This window comes from Schistocerca nitens, chromosome 1 (genome assembly GCF_023898315.1).
Source record: "Schistocerca nitens isolate TAMUIC-IGC-003100 chromosome 1, iqSchNite1.1, whole genome shotgun sequence".
Taxonomy (NCBI): domain Eukaryota; kingdom Metazoa; phylum Arthropoda; class Insecta; order Orthoptera; family Acrididae; genus Schistocerca; species Schistocerca nitens.
In genome coordinates this window covers 634246654-634274478 of record NC_064614.1, presented here as the reverse complement: position 1 = coordinate 634274478, position 27825 = coordinate 634246654, and the positions used below count along the sequence as shown (strand labels likewise).

Below are 27825 nucleotides of genomic sequence, written 5' to 3'. Positions count from 1 at the left end.
GTATGTTTTCCAGATGAGCATGTGGAAAAATTAATAAATTACATCCACCTTAGCCATGGGCATTATGGGGCTCAAAAATGTTTGGAAATACTGCAGGACTATGTTAGTTTTAACAACATGGCCAGGAGAGTAAAGAGACAGTTGGCTTCTTGTGACAAATGTCAAAAAGTGAAGTATAATACTATTGCAGTACAAGGAGAGATGCAGAATATTGTTCCTAAAAGAAATGGTGAACTGCTGGCTATTGATTTATTTGGGAGGCTGCCAACAGGTCAAGGGGGTGTAAAGTATGTTCTTTTAGCTGTTGATGTATTCTCAAAGTTTGTAAGGCTGTATCCACTGAAAAAGGCCACTAGCCAGAATATAATTAACAAGCTAGAGAAAGATTACTTTGTGAATGTTATAAAACCAGAGAATGTTCTGTGTGATAATGGAGCACAATTTGTATCTAGTGTGTGGGGGAAGTTTATGCAAAGATCTGGGATGAAGCATGTAAGGATTTCAGTGTATCACCCTGCGGGAAACCCTGCTGAGAGGTATATGAGGGAGCTGGGTAGGCTATGTAGGACATATTGCAGTAAAAAGCATAGCACTTGGGCAGAACATATAACTGTGTTTGAGGATCTTATGAACACAGTGAAGAGTTGTGCAACAGGATTCTTACCCTATGAGCTCATGAAAGATATCAAGCCAGACAATCTAATAGCAGAACACATAGATTTTCCTCCATCTCAAGACCTGACAAGTCAAGAGAAGATGCAGATGGCCAGACAGCAAATGTTAAAGAAAGGACATGAGAGACAGAGGAGGCATGGAGAAAGGTATAAGACAACAAAGTTCAAGGAGGGAGATAAGGTGCTGGTGAGGAACAAGAAAAAATCCAGTGACATTGATGGCGAAATCAAAAATTTATTTGAATTATACCATGCACCCTTTGAGATAACGGGTTGTCCACACCCTAATGCATATAGGTTGGTATATCCAGTGTCCAAAAAGCCATTTGGACTGAGAAATGTAACGGAGTTGAAAAAATATGTGGTAAAAGAAGAAAGGTTAAGGAAGTGAGATTCCCATGTACACTATTGTCGAGTTAAAAAAAAAATTATTGGGTGCTATGTATACGTGTATATATAATTGGAGTATTATTTGTGTTACTGTGTATGTTGCGATGCCATTGTTGGTGGTCAACAAACTTCATTATACTGTATGTATTTGCAATAAGGGAATCTGTTGTCCAATGGATTTGCACAACTGGTGTGGGTGTGATAGAAGCCTTGTTGAAAGTCATACGGGAACTGAAACCTACTGTACATATAGTCTATTTCTGTATAAATGTGTGGAGAAAATAGGAGGGAGGAAATCTGGAAACAGTTTGTTAAAAAAATAATTGAGATTTTATTAAAATTTCTAATGTATCTGTGGCACCTGGAGTTGATACTGGTGCGTGGGGGTAGGATTGTTGCTGGGACAGTCATGTAGAGCAGTCACTAAATATGCAAATTGTAGAGGCATATGGGAAATAATTAACTTGCTTATTATAAGATGTTCATGAGGGAAGTGAGGGAAAGAACACTAATGGCTAAGTGGATGCTTGTAAAAGTTTATGACCTTGGTGAGTTTGTTTGCCATTTATGATTGAATCTAGATAGCCATGGAAATGTCATAAAAGAATGGGTTTCAAGATATTGCCAAATATTATGTGAAAATTTATATAGGAATTCATAAAAAAAAATATTGAGTGTATTTATGTACAGTGATATAGCTGTATGGATGCTTAAAAAAATATAAGAATCAGCATCTGGGAATAAATTCTCTTGGTGCGGTGGGGTAGAAGTGTTGGAGGTCCTGATCTGGGAACATTTGAAGGGTGAAATAGAATATATTTAACTATGCCATGTTTGTGTTTGATTTGTGTGCATGTTTGTCATTTGTACAAACCTCAATAAGAACTGATCAGTGAAAACAGGATGTTCCAGGGAGGATTTGGATAGCCTGATTCCTGGGAAATGTGGGTCTGCATGTCTAGGCAAGATTTATGATGATTTGATTAAATTTCGATAGGATGGCTTGGCTAATGAGAGGAAGCACAGTGCTGCTGGCTGACAAGTTTGGAAAGACTGTATTCCAATGCATAAACCTGTGAACACAAGGATCTGGTTACAACAACTTCGTGCAACTTACAGAAACAACTGTGTAAAAAGTGGAAGTGTTAACGTGCAGTGAGTGTGCAACCTACATATAGACTAACATGGGCATTTATTTTGCCTGCCCAATCAGACTCAATAGGATACTATCTAATTGTATATTTGAGTTGGATACATTGTTGGATTATGTATGTATGTTTTCTAATGACAGTACTTACACTAATTAACTCACCACTATAACACTGTTCTACATGTTTTGGTGCCATTATAGTTATAATTAAAATGTTTAATATATAAAGTAATATGGGTTCACTCCATTTGGTGCTACTTCATGTTGCCGTTACTAAGTTAATGTCTCCATGAAGTGGGAGTATGTAAGGTAACAGGGGATAATATGGAACTCTTTCAAGTACTTTAAAATTTAAAGCACAGCAGCAGAGATAATATGCTGGGCAAAATAGACCGGAAAATACTTGTTTTGTGTTTTGATGGACGTTGTAGTTCCGTTGGATAGTGTTTTGGTTTTCTTTTAATTGCAACGAATTATATAAGTGTGGTGATAATTTGTAAAATTATATAATGTATTTAGATTTAAGTATTTGAATATTATAAAATATTGTAAATGAATTGTGGCCATGTTTAGCGATTATTTTGACTACTGTGGTGTCATGTGACCCGACTCAGGACTGTGGATATGAGCGGGAAAATCGTGGTCTTTTGGCGTTGGCCATTGTGGTGGGGAGTTGGGAGCGGCAAAGTGCCGCGAGTGCAAGCATGGACGCAGGGTATGCGAAGGAACAAAGTGAAAGTGTGTGGGTGTGAGAAAACAGTGTACGAATTACACCGATTATTATTTGTGAACTTAAAAATGCATGGCCACAACGTTGTAGTGCTTCTTTTGAATAACTAAGTTTCAATCTGAATGTGTATAGTTCAATTCACTGCTCTTCAAAAGCCAGCCAATATCAGACTCAATAATAGGGGCGCAAATGCAACAGTTTACTACCAACCCCCTTTACAGATGAGCCACGTGAAAAATAGGTAGTAAACGAGCAAGAGTTCAGTTGCAAGTTCTAATAATTTCCCAACTTCCACAGTGTAATATTTTCAAAAAATGTTGCCACAGTGATGTGAAAATCATGACTTCTGTTTGTTTGTAAGGAGTATGAAATAAAATTACAGCATTCTGAAGAGAAAGGCTGTTGTGTTGTGTGTAGCATTTGCATATCACTGAACCTGAAAGTGATTTTGGATTATAAGGCCAACCCATCTGAATGTAATACATGAGCAATTGTAGTGACTGATCCCATTCAGTAGCTTGTGCGATCCACTGAAAATCAGTGGAAAAGCCTGCAGTGCTTAAAATCAGATTGCTGAAGACAAGAAGCTTATGATGCATCAAATTATGGATCATTTCTCATAGCTAAGTGAGACAGTTGGTCTGCATTCGCAAGCTGTGCCACAGGGTATAGAGAATTTCATGTCATTAATTTCAAACAATGGAAACTCCTGGTAGGAATATCAACAATGTAGGAAAAGACAGATTGCTACTTACCATAACGAAGACACATCAAACTGCAGACAGGCACAATTAAAAGACACTTACATAAAGTTTTCTGCCACAGCCTTCATCAGTAAAAGAGAGACACACACACCATTCACACACACAAGCAACCACACCTCATGCACACATGACCACCAACTGAAGGCTGTGGCTGAAATCTTTATGAAGAGACCATTAATTTGAAAGAAGTAGTGACCAACATTGCAGCTTTTGTACTGTATGATCAAGCACATCTTTCATCAGATGAGAAAGAGCGATCAATGGATTATTCTCTGCCATGAGAATAAATTTTCTAACCATATAGACATTTTTGAAATTTTGTGATGCGATAGGTGATGGATAAGGCTTCCTTCTCCAGCTGATTGTAATTGTCTTGAGCCTTAGTCAATGTATTAGATGTGAATTCTACTGGGCATTCAGTGGTTCCAACCTTGTGAGTTAAAACTGCCGCTGTTCCATGAGATAATGCATCAACGGCAAGCTCTACCAATTTTTGCCTATTGAAATGAATAAGTCATGGGCAACTAAGGAATGCATTTTTCAGCTGTTCACTTTCTCCGATCCATTAGAAGGGGACGTTTCTACACTGCGAGTGATGCAAAGAATCAGCAATTTGTGCTGCTTTGGAATAAATTTGACATAGTGGGTCAGTTTGCCCTTAACTGCCTGTATTTCTCATACATGGGAAGGTAATCTCCAGATGGCCTTTAATTGTTTAGTTAAGGAATGAGTGACATGGATGCCAATAAATTATCCCCAGCATTCAGTTTCACTGTTTAAAAATGAGTACTTCTGTAAATTACACTTAAGCCCTGTATTGATTAAAACTTGAAAAGAGATTCCAAATTTTTGAGATTCTGTTCCAGTGCTTGTCCAGACACAATGATGTCATCCAAATTATTTGAATATAATGAACATTTGACATCACTTGTTCAAGAAGTCATTGAAATAATGCAGGAGCAGATGCACTTCTGAGGGGAAGGTAATGGTATTGATACAAGCTGACGTGTTTTTTTCTTTCCCTCATCCAGGATTGATGATAAGTAACAACTAAATCAATATTATATAAGATTCATCCACATGTTATTTAGTCGATAAGTTCCTCAATGTGTGGGAGCAGGAAAGAATCAGTAACCATTTGAGTGTTAACTTTTGCTTTAAAGTCACACAAAGTCTGATCTTTCCCACTGATTTTCTTGTGATAATGAGTGGAGATTCCCACTGACTAGCAGAAATAGGTTCCAAGACACCAGTTTGTCCTTATCCATTGAGTTTAGTAGAAAATTCATTGTCAGTCGCGTGGTCACCAGGTGTGCACAGTAAAGCTTTGGTTGAGCATTGTCTTTGAATGTAATATGTGCTTGAAAATTTTTCATGTGTCCCAATAAACCACTGAACAACTGTCCATATTTTACACACAATTGATGAATGCTGGCATGGGAAACTTTTTTATCAATAGCATGCACATTGTCCTGAATATCTAATCCAAAAAAATCAAATATATCCAAAAATATTGAGACTTAAGCATGATCAAACTACTGTAAATAGCATTAATGCTATTCCTGTTGCAAAGTGTATGACCCAAGAACATACCATCACTGTTGTAGGCTGTAAGACACAGTTGTTATTTTCAGAGCTGAGGTGTCCCAGTTTGCAGTAAGTAGTTTGATTAATCAGTGTGACTGAAGCACCAGTGCCCAGCTAAAATGATCTAAATCTGTAAATATAAGAATAGTTTGTGGTTTTTTCCTCTAAATATGAATGTCATTTCTAATGAGCCATTTGCTGTTTGTCCAAGTGAGAAAGGCTGATTTGAATTAGCCAAATTTTGCACTGTACACATTGCTCTGTGATATGTGTACATATGTCTCCAGTTCCTGTGAGAATTTCCAGTAGAAGCGGGTAAAGATTCATACTGTGAGATTATACTAACCTCCATCTGCCCAAATTTAGACTGATGTGGCACAGAGTTTGCTTTGCGCTTACTTAGGAAGCACTTTTTCTTTGTGTGGCCTGATTTCTAATTGTGTCAGCTTTTCATTTAGTGGAAGAAGCTGTGTTTGTGATCATGCATGACATAAAACGTGACACAAGACTTCAGAGCACATGGATTTTATAAGTGGTTGGGCACCTCATGCCCTGCTAGCTGTTGGCTGTTGTCAAGATTAGCTAAGTGGGGCAGAATTCCCTTAGAACTAAGGTTGGGGACCACTGCAAAAAAAGTCATATTAAAATCAAGTCCCATGGCATCATGCGCTTCTTGAGCTTTGATTACTTGAAGTGCATCATTGAGAAAAGGAATGCAATGCTTTAGAAACTCAGCCGGTATTCTGTTGTCTGCAAGTTTACGAATAATGGTGTGTTGAAGAATTTCACCTTGAAAAGAAGTTTCAGAAGTACAGCTAAAATTATAGTTCCTAGTCATGTCCTTGAGGTCAGCAATCCTTTTCTTGTAAAACTGATTGCTATTATGATGTGTGTGAAAAAAACTGAAATGATTAGCAGCTACATGACACTTCACTTCATACGAGTCATCTACTTTTCAACCAACTTCCTCATAGGGAAGGGTTTGGGGCTTTGTTTGAAGGAACAATTTCTTACACAAACAAAAGATGTGTACTCCTATCCAGTAAAAAAGAAAGACTGTCATGAATCACAATATTTGTAGGCTGCAAAGTGCTGCTAGAGCTGTAACCAGTACTCCATCTGTTCATCTTCTTTTTCATCATGAGAGCAGAAGGGAGGAGCCAGCACCTGGCCGCTGGAATTCTGTTTTTCACTTGTTATTGACTGATGAGTTTCTGTGAGCTAATTTGTGCTATCTAGCAAAATTTTGATTTGTTGGCTCTGAAACTGAGTAACTGCAGTGAGTTGTTGTTCTCCAGAAGTTTCCATTGCATACAAAATTTAAACCACTTCCAGAATAGATATAACAAATTTAGGAACACTGTAAGAATAATGTAAAAATGAAGAAATCAAGACAGTTCATACTCCTGGATGTATCTCGAAAAGAAAAATTTTAGTTAGTTCTCCCAACACTGAGAGAATTATTGATTAGTTTGGTATGCAGAGATTTTGAATCTTCTTCATGTGAAGAGTAACATATCAGAGTAAAAAGTAACATATCAAACACTGTACTATAGAATGACTAAAATATATATGTATTCATTTACAATGTATTCAGTATAAAGCTCTCTCTCTCTCTCTCTCTCTCTCTCTCTCTCTCTCTCTCTCTCTCTCTGTCCCAATAGTAATAGTTTACAAAAGTCACTAACAGCCAAAGCACCAACAGAATCGTACTAGGTTCATGAAGCCCTCACTTCTCTGTCTTCTGTAACTTTTGTATAATCTGAAAATGTTGACTTAGAAGGTGTGCAGACCAAACAGAGCTGCAGATAGTGAGGCAGTGGGAATTCAGCATTATCTAGTGGCATGTGTAGGTCTACGTGGTGAGCACCCTATAGCAGCCGCTCATGGTGGCTGTTTTAAATATTAGTTCTGTGGAAATGTGAGTGGTTCACAATGCACCATGAGGAGTGAACAGAGATAATGCAACACTGCACATTTCATTCAGCATCTCCTTATCTCTAGCCCTATGCTTTCTTATATACCTATTATGCATTAGGCTTTGTTTATTTAAAAGTTTCTTTACAGTGCCTATATACCATGGCGGATCCCTCTCAACATAAACTGCACTACTACTTATATATCTATTAAGTGCATGGCCAACCACTCTTCCAAAAGTGAGTCACAGTTCTTCTGTGTGCTCCTCTCCAGAGCTAAATGTTTTGAATTCCTTATTGAGATACAACACTCCTGCCTCTTTATCTAGTTTGCTGCTGAAAATATAAATCCTATTTGTTTTAGTGGCCCTTTGCACTTCAGTAATCATTATCATTAAAACGGTCTCATGGTCACTGATATCAGCTTCAGTGCCCCCCCTGCGGGTCCGGGGTAAGAATAGGCCCGAGGTATTCCTGCCTGTCGTAAGAGGCAACTAAAAGAAGTTTCAACCGTTTCAGCCTTCCATGTGATGGTCCCCCTTGGGGTTTGACCTCCATTTTTCAAAATTCTACAGAAGTACGAGCCTTTTGGGAAACCAAGTTGCGCCCAACTGACCGTATTGCTTTTACCCACTATACCTCGGAGCGGTCTGACCTCACCCCTGTGGACGGTATTCCAGCTCATGGTGGTGTCATGTTGCTCATCTGGGACGATGTCTATTACCATCCCATCCCATTGACGACCCCACTCCAAGCAATAGCTGTCCGTGTTACTCTTTCTGCCTTTACTTTTTCTGTTTGTACCGTCTACACTCCATCGTCATCCACAGTTAGTCGGGCTGACATGATGCACCTGATTGTTCAGCTTCCTCCACCGTTTTTATTGTTTGGCGACTTCAATGCCCATCATCCCCTTTGGGGCTCTCCTGCACCCAGTCAGAGAGGCTCCCTCTTGGCAGATGTCTTCAACCATCTCAATCTTGTCTGCCTCAATACTGGTGCCCCGACTTTCCTCTTGGACTCTGCTCATACCTACTCCCACTTGGACCTCTCGATCTGTTCTACCACTCTTGCCCGTCGGTTCGAGTGGTATGTCCTTTCTGAAACCTATTCAAGCGACCACTTCCCCTGTGTCGTTCGTCTCCTGCACCACACCCCATCCCCACGTCCTTTGACCTGGAACATACCGAAAGCTGACTGGGGACTTTACTCCTCCCTGGTGACCTTTCCGGACCACGATTTTCTCAGTTGTGACAGTCAGGTCGAATACCTCACGGCTGTTATCATCAATGCTGCTGAACGTTCCATTCCTCGTACTACCTCTTCTTCACATCGCGTTTCCATCCCCTAGTGGAATGAGGCTTGTAGAGACGCTATCCATGCTCGACGACGTGCTTTACGCACCTTTCGCCGCCATCCTACGTTGGCGAATTGTATTGGATACAAACAACTCTGAGCGCAATGCCGTAGAGTCATCAAAGACAGGAAAAAAGCTTGTTGGGCCTCTTTCACCAGCTCCTTTAACAGTTTTACTCCCTCTTCTGTCGTCTGGGGTGGCCTGCGCCGGCTGTCGGGCATTAAGGCCCACTCCTCGGTACCTGGTCTGACTTCAGGTGATGAGGTCCTTGTTGATCCTGTGGATATCTCCAATGCCTTTGGCTGCTTTTTCGCGGAGGTTACAAGCTCCGCCCATTACCACCCTGCCTTCCTTCCCAGGAAAGAGGCAGAAGAGGCTCGGCGACCTTCCTTCCACTCGCTGAATCTGGAAAATTATAATGCCCCCTTTACTATGCGGGAACTCGAACGTGCACTTGCACTGTCCTGGGCCTCTGCTCCGGTGCCAGATGCCATTCACTTTCAGATGCTGGCACACCTTTCTCCGGCAGGGAAAAGCTTCCTTCTTCGTACCTACAATCGCGTCTGGACCGAAGGTCAAGTCCCCATGTGTTGGCGTGACGCCGTCGTTGTTCCTATACCCAAACCCGGGAAGGATAGACACCTTCCTTCTAGTTACCGCCCCATTTCTCTTACAAGCTGTGTCTGTAAGGTGATGGAGCGCATGGTTAATGCTCAGTTAGTTTGGATTCTTGAATCTCGACGGCTGCTTACCAATGTTCAATGCGGCTTTCGTCGCTGCCGCTCCGCTGTTGACCACCTTGTGACCTTGTCGACATTCATCATGAACAACTTTTTGCGAAAGCGCAAAATGGTCGCCATGTTCTTCGATTTGGAGAAGGCTTATGATACCTGTTGGAGAGGATGTATCCTCCGCACTAAGCACAGGTGGGGTCTACACGGTCGTCTGCCCCTTTTTATTGATTCCTTTTTAACAGATCGACAGTTTAGGGTACGTGTGGGTTCCGTATTGTCCGACGTCTTCCTCCAGGAGAACGGAGTGCCTCAGGGCTCCGTCTTGAGCGTAGCCCTTTTTGCCATAGTGATCAATCCAATTATGGATTGCATTCCACGTAATGTCTCAGGCTCTCTTTTTGTCGATGACTTCGCGATCTACTGCAGTGCCCAGAGAACATGCCTCCTGGAGCGCTGCCTTCAGCGTTGTCTAGACAGCCTATACTCATGGAGTGTGGCAAATGGCTTCCGGTTCTCTGAAGAGAAGACAGTTTGCATCAACTTTTGGCGATATAAAGCGTTCCTTCCGCCATCCTTACATCTCGGTCCCATTGTTCTCCCATTCATGGAAACAACTAAGTTTCTAGGGCTCACACTGGACAGGAAACTTTGTTGGTCTCCGCACGTCTCTTATTTGGCTGCCCGTTGTACATGTTCCCTTAATGTCCTCAGAGTTCTTAGTGGTTCATCTTGGGGAGCGGATCGCACTGTCCTGCTTCACTTGTATCGGTCCATAGTCCGATCAAAGCTGGATTATGGGAGCCTCGTCTAGTCGTCTGCTCGACCATCCCTCTTACGCCGTCTCAACTCCATCCACCATAGGGGGTTACGTCTTGCGACCGGAGCTTTCTACACTAGTCCCGTCGAGAGTCTTTATGCTGAAGCTGCCGAATTACCATTGACCTACCGGCGCGACGTACTGCTTTGTCGGTATGCCTGCCGGCTGTTGTCAATGCCCGACCACCCCTCTTATCAGTCCTTCTTCGCCGATTCTCTCGACCGTCAGTATGGGTTGTATGTGTCTGCCCTGCTGCCCCCTGGAGTCCACTTTCATCGCCTGCTTCGACAATTTGATTTTGCCCTCGCTACCACCTTCAGAGAGGGTGAGAGCCCAACACTACCTTGGCTCCTGGCTCCGGTTCATGTTTATCTCGACCTCAGCTCGCTCCCGAAGGAGGGTACTCCGGCTGCAGTGTATTGCTCACGGTTTGTCGAACTTCGTGCGCGACTTGCCAGTCACACCTTTATTTACACTGATGGCTCCAAAACTGACAATGGTGTCGGCTGTGCCTTTGTCGTCGGGGCCGTCACCTTTAAATACCGGCTCCTCGACCAGTGTTCCAGCTTTACGGCCGAGCTTTTTGCTATCCATCAGGCCGTTCAGTATGCCCGCTGCCACCGCCATTCATCGTATGTACTCTGCTCTGATTCACTCAGTGCTCTTCAGAGCCTTGGAGCTCCATATCCGGTACATCCCTTGGTGCAACGGATCCAGCAGTCCCTCCATTCTTTCGCTGAGGGTGGCTCTCCTGTCAGCTTTCTGTGGGTTCCCAGCCATGTAGGAGTGCCTGGGAATGAGGCTGCTGATGCTGCAGCCAAGGCTGCAGTCCTCCTGCCTCGGCCAGCCTCCCATTGTGTCCCGTCATCTGACGTTAGTGGGGTTGTTTGTAAGAGGCTTGTGTCCTTGTGGTGGGATACTTGGTCCTCACTTCAAGGAAACAAGCTCCGGGCAGTAAAACTGTTCCCAACTGCTTGGACAACCTCCTCCCGACCATCTCGGTGAGAAGAGGTCCTTCTGACCAGGTTGCGGATTGGGCATTGCCGGTTTAGCCACCGCTACCTGCTCTCCGGTGACACAACCCCGCAGTGCCCTTGAGGTCATGCATTAACAGTGCGCCATGTTTTATTGTCGTGTCCCCATTTTAGTCAATCTCGTGTTGTCCTGTCTCTGCCATCTACTTTACAGGATATTTTAACGGATGATGCTCGAGCAGCTGCTCGTGTTCTTCGTTTCATTACTTTGACTGGATTGTCCAAAGACATCTAACTCTTTCACTTACTTTATCTGCATCTTTGTAAGAACTTTCTGGTGTCCCCCCACCCTTGAGTTTTACTTGATTCTATGTGCTCTAACTATTGTGACTGGGCGCTAATGACCTCAGTAGTTGAGTGCCCTTAAACCCAAAAAAAAAAAAAAAAAAAAAAAAGCGTCAGTGCAGACAATCTCAAACAGGTCAAGTGTGTTTGTTGTTATTATATCCTTTACATTTCCACCATGAATGGACTTCTGAACAATCTATTCTTGGTAGTTCTTAGAGAAGGCATTTAGCAATGTTTCACAGAATGTCGTGATCACCATTTACAAAACTTTAATTTTCCCAGTTGTTTGTTGGATGATTAAAGTTTCCTTTATCAATGACTGTTTGTTTGGTGAACTTATGTACTAGTGAACTTAGGCTTTCTCTCAAGTTTCTGGTTACATCTGGAGGTGAGTCTGACAGTCAATGGAAGCCCCCAATTGTAAGTTTATGCCCACCCTTGGTACTGGTTCTTGTCCAGACAGTCTCACATGCAGTTTCAACTTCTGTCTCAATCACTCTGAGTTTCTTGTCTACTGCAACAAATACACCATCTACATTTACCATTAGCATATCATTTTCAAATACACTTTAATTTTCTCCAAATGTCTTACCACCATCAGTTTTGGATTTCAACATTTCAAATCTGTGGATTATCTTTCCAATTGACTTAGAATCAGGAGGATGTGATCAGTTCTGAGGACAAAGCTACAGATTGTGAGCTGGGGTGAATTTCTCTGTGGAATGCTGGTATTCTCAAACTTCTCTGCCAGTTGTTGGAATTACCGAAATATTACTTTGAAGCCCAGATGACAGGCATCATTTGCTCCAATCTGTGCCTCAGTCTGCAGTTGGTTGCACCCTGTTCCATTATGGCTGCTGGACTAGCCTCTTCAACATATTGAATGAAGCCCACAGGCATACAAACTGAGTTCCATTGGTGTTCCTTCCCATTCCTGCTAATGTTTCACTAAGTATTACCATTATTTGCTCTAAGTTTGAACTTCCAACAGTTAAGAGTTCCATATCTTGTGAGTTAGTCTCCTCTTGGCATAGCAGGTTTCCTAAAGGAATCAGTTTCAATGACAGGCAGCACTTCAGATTTGTCTGTTAGGGGGATGGGTATAACACCCCATGTTCTCACTTGCCCTATAACCTCAGTACAGGTTACCTGGACCTACCACTGACATGCCACTCACAGACAAGTGAATGAGTAGTGATAGAGCCAATGCTTCATGCAGAGCAAACAGGCTCCACAAGTAAGTATTGCACTTGAGGGACCTTTCATACACAACTCTCTGGAGCTCTCCCAACACAACCATTTGCAGCAGCTTTCAATCATTTGACAATAGTCATGTCGATTTTTAGTTGCCTGAAAACATCAAGTAACTCATCTGATATTCAAGAACAGTTTACACAGTGGGGCTGCATTGTGCCTGGTGCAATATTTTACAGAATGGTAATTAGTAACTCTAAAATAAGCCTGCTTATTTTCTGTTAATTTGTGGGCCTGTTAAACTAAAACTATTACTAATTCCCTTTCACAACTGAAGCAGTTAAAATGCAAAATGAGACTTCTGTTGAGGAAATAGAAAAACTGGTCGCAATGCTGATTTCCTGAAACATTTTTGAGGTTACAGCCACTAATAAACTTGAAAATAGTATTACCTGAAATTTCATGGATCAGTCTTTGCATTGCGAAAATATGAAGATGCACAGCATTTATATATGATATGATAAATGTACATATTATACACACCTGTTGAAAGAGAAAATTAAAAATAACACATGATATTAGCTATAATATGTGCTACATTAACTAAATGACAAACACCAGTGTACTGTGAAATACATCATGTACAACACTCATAACTTACAAAAATTCACAAAAATACGTGTTTGCAAGTGTCAAAAAATTCTCAAAAACATATTTACTTTTCAATAATTGTACAATTGCATTAGCAAACAAGTGGTTTTGAGCTATAATACTGTTGCCAAAAGTTTCTAAAATGCACTAACTGCTGATATGATATGAGTTTTTTTATGGCACTCACAAATGTTCAAAATTAAAAACATCATGGTATACATGAGCATTGACACAACCAATGGAAAATTGTGCAAAAACAACATGAACAGTAAAATATTAAATTCTAGAATTTCAATGGATGGATCTGACATGTGCAATTTTACACAAAGGGAAATTTGGAAGTCAGCTTTCACATGTAAATAAATTTACAATTGTGAGGAACTTCCACTTAACTGAATTTGTGAATGCTTCTATACCGTCATGCCAAAGATGAACACTGCAGCATCAGATTATCACAGTCAAAATTGCTAAAATTGTGAGTCACCAACAAAGCAACTCTTCTGCTTGAGGTGGCCAATGATGCAGTTCATGTCCATCTTATAATCTCATTTCAAGACACTACCCATTCCTTCAGCTATTCTACCAAGTCCTTCACAACCTCAGACAGAATTACCATGTCATAATCAATTTTCTAAGTTTTTATGGCTTGTCTCTGAACTTAAATCCCCTTTCCAAATTTCTCTTTGTTTTTCTTTGTAGTTTGCTCAACGTACACATTGAATGCCATTAGGGAAAGGTTATAAACCTGTCTCACTTCCTTTTCAACTATTGCTTCACTTTCATCTTACTTGACTCTTGTAACTGCATTTGACTATTGTAAGAATTGTACAGAGCTTTTGCTTCCTACATTTCATCCCTGCTGCCTTTAGAATTTCAAAGAGTGCATTCTAGTTATCCATGTCAAAAAATATAAATATGAATTTCTTCATTCTATCTGCTAAGATAGGTCAATGAGTCAGTGTTGCCTCATATGTCCCTATATTTCTCTAAAACCAAAACTGATCCTCCCTAATGCACCTTCTTCCACTCTTACCGCTCTTCTGTTGATAGCCTGTTTCATTCTTGTGTAACTAGGGCTTATTAAACTGATGGTTCAGTAATATATGCACCTGTCAGCTCCTGCCTTCTTTGTAATTGGTATTACCATGTTCTTTGTGTTGTCTCAGAGTATTTTTGTCTCTCATATATAGTTTGTCATGGCTGGCTCTCCCAAGGATCTAAATAATTTTGATAGCATTTTGTCTACTTCAAGGAAGTTGTTTGTTCTTTGGTATCATATCTCCCATCTGATCTTTGTCTTCATCCATTTCCTAGTATTATCTTCAACTTCATTTCCCTTGTACAGGCCATCTATATGCTCCTTTCACATTACACCTTTAATTTCCTTGCATAATAGTGACTTGCTATCAAGCTCTTGAGATATTCATACAACATTTCTCTTTTCTCCAGAGATTTTGCATTTCTCTCTGTACTATTCCAGCTTAGGCAACAACCTTGCTGCAGTGGATACACCAGTTCCCTTGAGATCATTGAAGTTAAGCGCTGTCGGGCATGGTCGGCACTTGGATGGGTGACCATCCAGGCCGCCATGTGCTGTTGCCATTTTTCGGGATGCACTCAGCCTCGTGATGCCAATTGAGAAGCTACTTCACCAAATAGTAGCGGCTTTGGTCAAGAATACCATCGTAACAACCGTAAGAGCGGTGTGCTGACCCCACGCCCCTCCTATCCGCATTCTCCACTGAGGATGACATGGCGGTCGGATGGTCCTGGTAGGCCACTTGTGGCCTGAAGACGGAGTACTATTCCTGCTTAGCCTTTTTTGCACTTTCCATCAATATAATTTTTTTAGATATGTGTATTAACTTTTGCTGGCTTTATTTGCAGTGTGTTTATATATCCTCCTTTGTCAGTTAGATTTAATATCTCATATGTTATCAGATGATTTCTTCTGGGCCTTGTCTTCTTGTCTATTTTATCCTCTGTTGCCTTCACTATTTCATCTTTCAAGGCTACCAATTCAGATTGTGTTGTGTTCATTATACCAGTTTAAGACAGTCATTACCTATGCTCCCTTTGAAACTCTCAACCACCTCTGGTTTTTCAACTTATCCAGATCCTGTCTACTTGGTTTTGTAGCTTTTTACAGATTTTTCAGTTTTAATCTGCATTTCATAGCCAGTAAACATGGTCCGAGTTCACATCTGCTCATTGATATATTTTTCACTTTAAAATCTAGGTTTGAAGCCTCTGCCTTACAATTATATAATGTATTTGAAACCTTCTGGTGTCTCCAGATCTCTCCCACATCATACAGTCTTCTTTCATGATCTTTAAAGCAAGTATTAGCAGTGATTAAATTGTATTCAGTGCAAAGTTCTAACAAGCCAGTTCCTCTCTCATTCACTCCCCCCCTCCCCAGATGATGCCTCCTACTATTTTTCCTTCACCTTCCTTTTCCTACTATCAAATTCCAGCTCCAAACCACAATTAAATTTACATCCCCTATACTGTTGGATTAGTTGCTTTTATATCATACATTCTTTCAGTCTCTTCATCATCTAGTAGTCATACAAACTTGTAGTATTGCAGTAGATGTTGGCTGTGGTGGTCACTATGCTGTTCACAATAGTTCACCTGCATTCCTATTCTTTTATTCATTATTGGAACTATGCCAGCATTATCTCTAACTGATTTTGTGTTGATAACCCTGTGCTCCCTGACCAGAACTCTTCTTCTTCCTGCCACTACATATCAATAATTCCCACTACATTGAACTTCAACCTATACATTTCCATTTTTAAGGGCACCAAAGTAAGGAATAGAATAGAATAATTTTATTGTCGCAGATTAAAACTGTGTGCCGGACCAAGACTCAAACTCAGGACCTTTGCCTTTCGCGGGTAAGTGCTCTATCAACTGAGCCACCCAAGCATGACTCACGCCCTGCCCTCACAGCTTTCCTTCTGCCAGTACCTTGTCTCCTACCTTCCAAACTTTACAGAAGCTTGCAGGAACTTTAGTTTTCAGGACTCAATCAGTTAGGCCTACTGTGAATTTCTCTGTTGGAATGCAGTCAATAAAGTGTGCCAAAAAATACTTTAAAAAACCTATGAAATTGTATTATTGCCTGGAAAATCGTTATTTAAATTATAGGGAGTGTTTCCATGACATTGACTAAACCATTCTCTGTCAGCAAGGGAATTACAACATCTATGAATTTTTTCATTTGAGACAGGTCTGGTGATCACAAGTTCTTAGTTCATGGAGTGATTTGTAACATGTCAATTTTTCTTCATAAATAATAATTAATTTGTGGTCCTTTATGTTCAGAAGATAACAATTGCACTGAAGTTTCTTATATTGTTTTACTAATGTAATTGGTATATGTAATTGGTAAATATATGAACTACACTTTCTCGCATTTAAATTCCCACAGTAAATATTTTTTAATTATGGATCTGTCACCACTCATACTACCAGCACCACTAGCACCAAGATTTGTGACATTTACTCATTATTTAACTATCACAAATATCATTAAGCAGTTAACTAAGAACTATACTTTCACTGCAAGGTAGTAAAATTACATGTTTCTACATTCACACATTATAGTTTCATTGTCATGTCCCACAAATTGCAACAAACTGTGATTTCTTTCCACTTATGGATATGATAATTACTATAAAGCCAAAATCAGTTATCTTTTCAAATGAAATAAAATATTGTACCCTGCTACTAGTACATGTGGGTGTGAGTGCACCAAGTGTAGTGCACCATGTGTGTATACTTAAATCAACCATCAATTGTATCAGCACTGGCCAGCCACAGCAGGCCATCGTAGGAAGCTGCACATAGCATAGTCTCTGCTGTACTGTCTACCCGTGATTCACACCCATATAAATGTGGAACAGTGCTGGCTCACCCTTACTATGTCCTTTTAGTTTATACCACTTACATCAGTTGTTCTGTGTACTGTTTATGTTGTGCCCTCTGTATGTCTTGTTACATGTGGAATCTTGAGAGGCTTGTTTCTGTTATTGTTCTGTGGTTGATGAATAAAGCTATATTTGTGTTACTTGGGTTAGTTTCATGTATTACTTGGTTATCACATAAAATATGGCTAAAGCTGAATTCTGATACTTGCTGACATTTCAAAACTGATTTTCAGTGAGATGTAGTAGAATAAATCATTTGGTATTACAGCACATAACTTCATATTTTTCAGAAAGCACACATAGCACTAGGAGCACTGTCAGTGATGGCAGAGCGTGAAAATGTGGTGGATTTTACAGTGCCTTACTATGATCTTGTTGGCATCACAATACTGATGAAAAAACCAAAAACACCAACATCACTCTTCAAATTTCTTACTGTTCTTGAGAATGATGTATGGCTGTGCATACTTGCAGCCTACTTCTTCACCAGGTATCACAACTGATGTTACAAGTTTGTTTAACAGTGCACACTACATAGATTATTTGAAATAGTAATCTTAGTTTTACACAATTTTTTTCTTTCTTTACTGTGTTCTAGTCTAAATTCCTATATAACTCTCCTTACAGGTTATTGCATTTTTTTGGTTTCTCAATGAGTATTTCAAGTGTTCTGTTCTTTTTCTTTCATATCTACATCCACATCTATGTACATACTCCACAATCCACTGTATGGTGTGTGGTGGAGGGTATCAATACTAGCCACTTTTTTTCCTGTTCCACTCACAAATAGAGAAAAGAAAAACAACTGTCTTTATGTCTCCATACGAACTGTTATTTCTCTTATCTTAACTTGGTGATGCTTATGTGAAACGTGCATTGGCAGCAATATAATTGTTCTGCAGCCAGGTTTAAATGCTGAGTCTCCAAATTTTCTCATAAGTGCTCCACAGAAGAAGATCTTTTTCCCTCCAAAAAGTCCCATTTGAGTTCACAAAGCATCTTTGTAATATTCCTGTATTGATTGGACCTACTGGTAAGAAATATTGAGCAGTACTGAAGAATGGGTTGCACTAGTGTTCTACATTTGACCTCTTTACAGATGAACCTACACTTTCCTAGAATTCTTACAATAAACCTTAGTCAACAATTTGCCTTTGCTACTACCATCCTTACACACTTGTTCCATTTCATATCACTATTTCATCAGAATGATATTGTCAAGCAGCACACTGCTAATGCTGTATTCAAACATGGATTTTTTTCCTTACTCATCTGCATTATGTTACATTTTTCAGATTTAGATAAAACTGCCGTTCAACACACCAACAAGAAATTTTGTTTGTTATATTGTATTCTCCTACAGTCACTTCACAATGACACCTTCCTGCACAAAAGTGACATCAGCAAACAACTGCAGATGGCTGCTCACCCTGTCTATCAGATCATTTATGTATATAGAAAATAAGAGTGGTCTTAAGGCACTTTCTTGGGTCACTCCTGATGATACTCATGTCTCTGATGAACACTTGCCATTGAGGACAATTTAATGGGTTCTATTACTTAAGAAGTCTTCAGGCCACTCACATACCTTGGAATCTATGTCACATGCTCATACCTTCATTAACAGTCTGTAGTGGAACATTGTGTCAAATGTTTTCCTGAAATCTGGGAATATGGAATCTGTCTGTTGCCCTTTGGCCAAGGTTCACAGGATGTTGGGTAGAAAAATGCTTTTTAAAGCCAGCTATTTATTTAAAGAGTCATGTCAGTATTACCAGATCAATATTCTAAGAATATGCTTGATGGTAGGCCATAAGAAAAATGATTACCAAAGCTGAACCATAGTTCTGTTTACTGGTCAGAAGGAGAGACAGGCATGCACAGAAAGTCATAAAATGAATGGCTGTTAGAAACAGTGTTTCTTTCATTTGCCTAAAAAGAGGTAGGGGTTAGAGCAAATGACAGGGATTAATTTAAAAAAATCACCTAGTACCTTAGGTCAAAGCGTATACAGCATACATAAACCAATCAAGAAGCACTGTTTTGCACTTAGAAGTATCAATACAAAACTGTTGGGTCGTTTCGCTTATTTTTACTCTCTTTTCTCTTATGGAAAGATCTTCTGTGAAAAAGCACCCAAAGTAAATAAAGTATTTATGTATAAGCAGCGTGTCATAAGAAAATTATGTAAAGTACAATCTACACATATTTTTTGAGGATCCTGGAATTATTACACTCACTTCCCTGTTTATTTACTCCTGTAAAGTGTTTATTGCTCACAACTTTATTAATTAATTACAATACAAGACATAAAACATTTTTGTGTGTTTTTGTCTCCTTTTCTAGGGTTCAGAGTGGAGTTATGTACTTTGATGCAATGATATTTGGGAAGTTCCTGTCTAACATAGTGCAAAAAAGTGGGAATTCCTATCAATTAAAAAGAGTGTTAAAAACATACCTCATTAGCCATTCTTTCTTCATATTCTCTGAATGTCTGTATTCAAGGATTGAAAAGTTCACTTACTTACATGGCAAATAGTAGTGTTCCTTGTAAAACTGCATGACAAGTGGTAATATATTGCAAACCAGACTCTGTGCCTAGGGAAGAAGACAACTATGTTCTTTGAAGGATAACAGTAAAAAAAATCAATATCAAGCAGCCTGTGGGTGGTAAACAGCAGATCTTCAGTATAACTGAGGAAGCAGCAGCTGTTTTCTAAGTATCAGCTTTCTATATAATTCACTCCATTAAATTTAGCTTGCATAAGTATGAACATCATTAAGAAGTATCATGATTTTTTATTTTTAATATGGTATAAATCACTGTTATTTCCTTGTCTTTTATTAATGTATACCTTGACTCATTTGACATCCCTGAAGAGTCCTCTTCTTGCTGTGATCTACAGAACATGGCAAATAAGTGAATGAAAGGTGATTGTGATACGAACAAATAATCTGATTGTGGAAAGCATAGCATCTACTAGTATGAAAATGCCACTGAATGGTGGTGATTCGAAGTGTGAAGATTGAAAGAGGAGTACATAGGCAGTAGTGATGTAGTTGTAGATGTCAGATAAATATTTTGACTGAGAGGGAAACATTCCCGATCACAAACATTTTTTCTTAGTTGAACTATAAAATGAATAGCATAATAAGATGCAAGTTTGATTCCTATGACAAAACATTTCTGCATTTGGTGCTCACAATAATATAAATACCGCTGAAAATTTACTTGCCAATATGAGAAGCTTGTGACAAGTACCAAAATTGGTATGACATGTTTCATATTCATAGAAAAAACAGTTGTAGAGGGTGGAAGACACTGAGCTTCCTCTCTGAACTCATACTAATAGGAAACCACACAATATGAGAAAGTAAAAAGACAGAGCTTAAAGAAAAGCTGTTAGAGGGCATAGGAAGCCAAAGACAGAAAGTATTGTGACAATTCAGTTAAAAAATTGTAGAAAGGAGGCTAAAAGTGACAAGTAAGTTTCTATGTAGTAGAAGATTAGAAAATTATTAGTGGAAAGAGTAAAATGATCAAAATACAGGATGTTTCAAAAAGAATATATGCATCACAAAGTATTACATTGTCAAAACTAACAATTGCTGCATCACATGTTAGTTATTGGAGGAACGAATACATTGTCTGATTTATATTCCTTGGTGCTAGATGTCAGTTTTCTTCTGTTTGTTTGGTTACTATCAATTGTTGCAAAATATCTATTCCACAGCAGAAATCATTTTGTGTTTTTGAGTTTGTGAAGTGTAATTCTATGATTACAGTACAAAGATATTTCAGGCTGAGGTACCAAACTGATCCTCTGGATCAATGGAACATTTGCAGGCAGTATCAACAGTTTGTAGACAAAAGATGTGTATGTAAAGGAGAGAGTCCTGGCTGCACTCATTTTTCTGATGAATTCAAATCTCTTTCCAATCAATTCCTTGTGGCAACCAGGAGTCACAATTGCCTATGACGACTGTTTGATCCGTTATGAGACGTCAGTTGGTAGAAAGCTGTACAAGTTAGAGCTGTTACAGCTTCTACATCGTTATCATAACCACAAATATGTGGCATTTTCTAATGAGCTTCAGATTGCTATTGACAAAGATAGCTCATATGCACAATGCATTATGTTCAGTGATGAAGTGACTTTTCACCTTAGTGGGAAAGTAAACAAGCACAACATTTGAATTTCGAGTCTGTAGAATTCACACATTGAACATTATACAAGATTCACCTAAAGTTAATGTGTTTTGTGTAATAATCTCACTAAACTGTTTACAGCCCATTCTTCTTTGATGGAAACATTGTTAACATGAATGAGAACAACTTCATTTTTAACAATATGTGGCACCACCTCACTGGAATTGCAAAGTGTGTGAATATCTGAATAAAACTCTACCATGACATTGAAGTGGTCATCAAACACTGGCAACTCAAAACTTTTCAGCTGGCCTCTACAGTCACTGGATTTGACATCTTGTTACTTCCTCCTGTGGGTTTTCATGACAGATATTGTGTATGCACCAACACTGCCACAGAAAGCAGAAGAACCGGATACATATTGCCATAGCACCATTGATGATGGACAAGCTAACTTGTGTATTGGTGGAATTCACTGGTGGAGGACTTGTTGAACAAATGTAATCTAAACATGTTCCATTAATACGTGTCCCAAGTTTCATAATTTATGTCTTACAGTTTGACAAATATATGCTGTCAAAATACATCTATTCTTTTTAACACCCTGTACAATGAATGAGAAAAAGAGGCACTTTTGAGAAACAAAAATATAGGGTGATTCAGAAAACCATTTACAAACTGGTGTGGCACATCAGGCATACAACAAGGAGCAGTAATTTAAAAGGAACTGGGGATCACAAACACCACAAAAGAGACCTACAATCACACGAGGACATTGCTACACAAACATGGACTGAGTGCATGGAGATCATCACCATTCATGCCATGGAAGCCTTGGGAGCAACATGGCTAGCTACACACACCATGAAATGCCTGAGATGCATTTGAGGTATGGCACAGCCAACTGCAATGGACGAGAAGCCGTGTGATTGTATTGTGTGAAATGTCAAAATAGAAAGATGCTGCACCACACATTATTCACCATCCTGTATTGCTGACTGTGCAAAACCAGCTTGTTCCATCTGCACAAGCCAGATGCTGGGTTCCAACAAACAGCACAGACAGTTGTGGCAGAAGATACGTTCTCAGAAGGGTGCAGTGGACGCCACCACCAAGTGCACGAGGTGTGTGCCACACAATTGATATCTCCCAAAACTCCATCTGGTGCACTGCACATAATTAAGGACTGCATCTATTGCCATTCACAATGTTTTCAGGCATTCAAACTGGGGGATTATAACAAGCACATGGGATTTGCGCAGTGGTTTCTGCAGGAGTCTGAAGCTTCACAGTGAGTTTCCTCTTCACCAATGAGGCTGCATTCTGACTCAAGGGTGTGACTGAATGTTCATAACTGGCATATGTGGGTCGATGTGACCCCACATGTTACAAGTACCCATGCCTTATAACACAAATTTACCCTTAATGTGTGGGCTGGCATCATTGGTGACTGTTTAATTGGTCTATATATTCTCCTGGACTGACATGGTGATTGTACATATCTCATATTCCTTTGAGAGGTTCTACCAGACATGTTGAATGATGTTCCCATGCCTATTCATCACTACATTTCAGCACAACAGAGCCACTGTGCATTTTAGCAGGCAAGTGAGGGTACATCTGCAAGCAGCCTTTCCTGGCCACTGAACTGGTTGGGGTGAGCCAGTTGCATAGCCATCATCATCACCTGATCTGTCACCAACTGATTTTTTCCTGTGGGTGTATGAAACATCTGTTACATTTCTAGAGGACCTAGTGGGCAGGATTGTTGCAGCAGCTTCCTCTTGTTTAACATCCTCTGGAATAAAATAACAGACACAAGGATGCTTTATTTGCCACTCAGACCATTCAGATAGTTCTCACCAACACCACCAGTCTGAACTTTGGAGGTAGGTAGTGCACATACAGCTGGTGTTCATCACAAATATCACCGATTTCAATGTGACCAAGTTAAGTAGTGTCATAAGAATGCTCATGTTCTCAGTTAATTGACACAAAGGCCATCATAGCTCTAATACTACTAGTATTAGTAGTAGTAGTAGTTTTATTCATCTGTGGGTCACTTTTACAAGGATTCTGAACATGTTGTGATATTACAGTTTAAGGACATACTTGCAGCTGTAATTTGACAAGGATCTGACAGATAGTTAGCCATTGCCTTATAGCAGGAACTTTCCCATATTTTCCTGAAGTAATTTAGGAAAACAGTAGAATACCTAAATCAGCATGGCTGGGTGGAGACTGGAGCCTCTATCCTACTGCATACAATGCTAATCTGTTTAAATGATGAAACCTTATTCAGTTTATCTCTCATGTATGAGTACAATACTCTTTGGCAAAGAAATTTATAATAATGTAAAAGCTTGTGCTTTGCTACTCATTCATTTCCAAGGCCTGAAGACCACACACACTACACAAACAACTCTCACACACGCACACATTATTATGTAATGTTCTACCATTATACATGAGGGCTAAGATGTTGATGTGTGTGTGTGTGTGTGTGTGTGTGTGTGTGTGTGTGTGTGTGTGTGTGTGTGTGTGTGTGTGTGTGTGTGTGAATTCCTAAGGGACCAAACTGCTGAGGTCATCGGTCCCTAGACCTAAACACTACTTAAAACTAACTTATGTATGAACAACACACACACCCATGCCTGAGGGAGGACTTTAACCTCTGGCAGGAGGTGCCATGCATTTAGTGACATGGCGACTCAAACTGCACAGCCAGACCGTGCAGTGATTTTGTTTGGTTTACATATTGCATATCATATCTTCTCATTTTCTTGCTTGAAAAAGTGAATCAGCATCCTTCCATAATAAGCAATATGATATGTTGAGTTCAGAAAGATGATAAGATGTTAGTATTGATGTTGTCTATAAGAAAGTATCATTTCAGTATATAACTGAGGTAAAATTCAGAAGTAGTAACAAAAAATATGCATGTAGTAGTGAATTGTAACTAACTTTAAACTTTGACAAATGCATGCTACTGAAAATTAGTGAAAGAAAAAGTATAGGGAACTTTACAAAGTCATGTTTGTTGCTATATATACCTAATATGTGGTACATTCTATACTTAAAATGTTCATTTTATATTTTTCCAATGCATAAAGCATTAATAAATTACATTAATCAGACTGAAATTATTCCATGTCACAGGATGTGATCTCACAATATCAGTGACTAAGTCTTAATATTCTTATTAATTAAAGTGGCATGGATTTCTTGAACAGAAAATGTGTTTGTCATTGAAACTTTATAGTTCTAATACAGACTTAAGATATGATGGCTTACCTCAAAACTCTTGCAAACAATCAACAAATGTAAATGAAAGAAGGAAGGTTAGAGTTTCATATCCTATCAGGAATAAGGTCATTAGAGACAGAAACGTTTGGGAAGAGAGAATTACAGCACATGGGAGTTCATTGTGAAGATGTACATGAACACAAACAATTATGAGGATGAGTTGGAAGATATGTTGATGAAACAAAGATATGTACCACATCAGCAAAGATAATTTCATTCATTTATTGCTCTATGTGCATGTCAAGAATAACAAACATCACCAAAGAAGCATGATACATGCTGTCTACAAAGACTCTGTATCAAAGACTCTGTATCAAGAAGAAAAGGCTCACCGAAAACCCTTCTACAAAACTGCTTTTCTATTGAAGGGAGTGTAGCAAAGATTATTTCTACATCCAAAATTTGAATGACTGAAGTTTTGAAGTAAACCATGAATGCATTACTTCATCACATGGTATTTAACTAAGAAAAACTTACTAATGAAGTAAATGATGGCATTTGATGTAAATCACATCTGATAATGTGGCTCTTCAGGCTAAAAGGAGGGATCATGAGAATAATATATTACATTCCCAAATGGGAAGATGTTAAACTGTAATAAACACAGATGTTTAGTGCAGAACTGTTGGAGAAGACCTCAGTCCAACAATAAACCACTGTCAAAAGGAGCATTCTATGTGGCACCAGATTTAGGTAAGCTGTTATAACAGGTTAGGAAACAGGCTCTAGAGCATATGAATGTATGCCACACAATTCTCATGTGTTAAATTCATCCAAAAAATGTCCAGTTGTTTTTTATATGACTGCCAATTTAATATGTTATTAATGGAATGAACAGATTGAACTGATGATTGATTTGGCCATTGAAGCAATGTCAGAGTCATTTTCAAGTGACACTAATATATGGCATAAGAGGCTGGCACATCTATACTCTGACACAATGGATACTTCATAACATTGTTGTCAAAGGTGTTATGAATATGAGAGTTGTTAATAATTTACAGTGAAACACAGTTGGAAGGTAAGTGGACTAGACTTCCTTTACAATTGTCTACATCTCAAGCGAAGAATCCATGTCAACCAATGCATATGATGCCAATTAGAAGAGAAGGACACTTTCTAATTCTAACCAATGATTCACAAATAAATAATAAACAGGTACCAAAAATAACTGAAAAACTGATGGAGGTTCGTGAATACCAAACCGAAAACAGGATTCATCTCTTGTGCTCTGAAAGCAGTTTGTAACTAAGATGCTAATGAATGTTATGAATGAAGGAAGAGCCAACATTAGAGGACAGTACCTCTCACTCCAGAACAAAATACAGTAGCTGAGTAATGTAACAGCATAATCCATGAGAAGACATGGTACTTACTCCTTGAAGACAACTTACCCACAAAATACTGTGGACAATTGGGCTCTGTAGTAGCATATCCCATCAACAGGCCATAATATTATTAATAATATACACATATCAGTTGGTTCTACTAAGAAATTTGTCAGTAAAGTAGAAGAAGTTGGCCACCAATAAATCCTATAGGCTCCACTTAAACTGAACTAAGATAATCTTTTTACAAGTGTTGACAAGTTATTGATACTATGCGTTTCTGTATAATGGGCACCTTTCAAGACTTCAAATCTTTGTGAAGGTTAGTCTTATTTCTCATATTGATTCCATGAACTGAACTGTTGTATTGAAAAAAAAGTATTATTTTCAACATATTTCCTTAAGAGATAAATGTGCAGTCCAGTCATATTAATGTGACCACCTCTCAAAATGCTGAATAACCAAATTTTGTAGTGTGGACCACTGTCGGACATACTGGAAGATAGACAATGATGTCTGGAAGATACTGACAGAAATATGGACCCATGGTGACTCCAGTGCTGTTGCCAACTGCACTAGGTTTTTTAGTTGAGGACCCATGGTACAAACAGCCCAATCAAGGTGATCCCACAGATTCTGGTGAAGAAGAGACCCAAACTGCTTAAAACAGTTAATGCAGAACAGGGAATCAGTGATCATAAAGCAGTTACAGCATCAGTGATTTCAGCCATAAATAGAAACATTAAAAGAGTTAGGAAGATTTTTCTGTTTAGCAAAAGTGACAAAAAGCAGATTTCAGAGTACTTGACAGCTCAACACAAAAGTTTTATCTCAAGTACAGATAATGTTGAGGATTAGTGGACAAAGTTCAAAACCATCATAGAATATGCATTAGATGAGTATATGCCAAGCAAGACCAAAAGAGGTGGAAAAGAGCCACCATGGTACAACAAACGAAATGGAAAACTGCTACGGAAGCAAAGGGAAATTCACAGCAAACATAAACAAAGCCAAAGCCTTGCAGACAAACAAAAATTACACGAAGAGAAATGTAGTGCGAGGAGGACTATGTGAGAGGCATTCAACGAATTCGAAAGTAAAGTTCTACATACTGATTTGGCAGAAAATTGTAAGAAATTTTGGTCTTAAGTCAATGTGGTAGGTGGATCAAAACAAAATGTCCAGACACTCTGTGACCAAAATGGTACTGAAACAGAGGATGACAGACTAAAGGCCGAAATATTAAATGTCTTTTTCCAAAGCTGTTTCACAGAGGAAGACTGCACTGTAGTTCCTTCTCTAGACTATCGCACAGATGACAAAATGGTAGATATCAAAATAGATGACAGAGGGATAGAAAAACAATTAAAATTACTCAAAAGAGGAAAGGTCGCTGTAAATCTGCTCTGTAGGAATAAGCATGGGTTTCGAAAAAGACTATCATGCAAAAACCAGTTCACACTATTTGTCCATGAGACTCAGAGGGCCATAGACACAGGTTCCCAGGTAGATGCCGTGTTTCTTGAGTCCCACAAGGTTCAAATGGTTCAAATGGCTCTGAACACTACGGGACTTAACATCTGTGGTCATCAGTCCCCTAGAACTTAGAACTAATTAAACCTAATTAACCTAAGGACATCACACACATCCATGCCCAAGGTAGGATTTGAACCTGCGACCGTAGCAGTCACGCGGTTCCGGACTGAGCGCCTAGAACCACTAGACCACCGCGGCCGGCAGTCCCACAAGGCTTTTGATACAGTTTCCCACAGTTGTTTAATGAGTAAAGTAAGAGCATATGGACTATCAGGCCAATT

At 39.3% G+C, this 27825-nt stretch overlaps 1 protein-coding gene across 1 annotated transcript in view; it reads left to right on the top strand.

Moving 5' to 3' along the window:
- The window catches only part of LOC126236653 (ionotropic receptor 25a), a 485919-nt gene that overhangs the window by 260613 nt on the left and 197481 nt on the right, over positions 1 to 27825 (top strand). The window contains exon 11 of the mRNA XM_049946121.1: positions 17515 to 17714. Coding sequence (XP_049802078.1) covers positions 17515 to 17714 — 200 coding nt within the window. The remainder of the gene's footprint in view (positions 1 to 17514; positions 17715 to 27825) is intronic.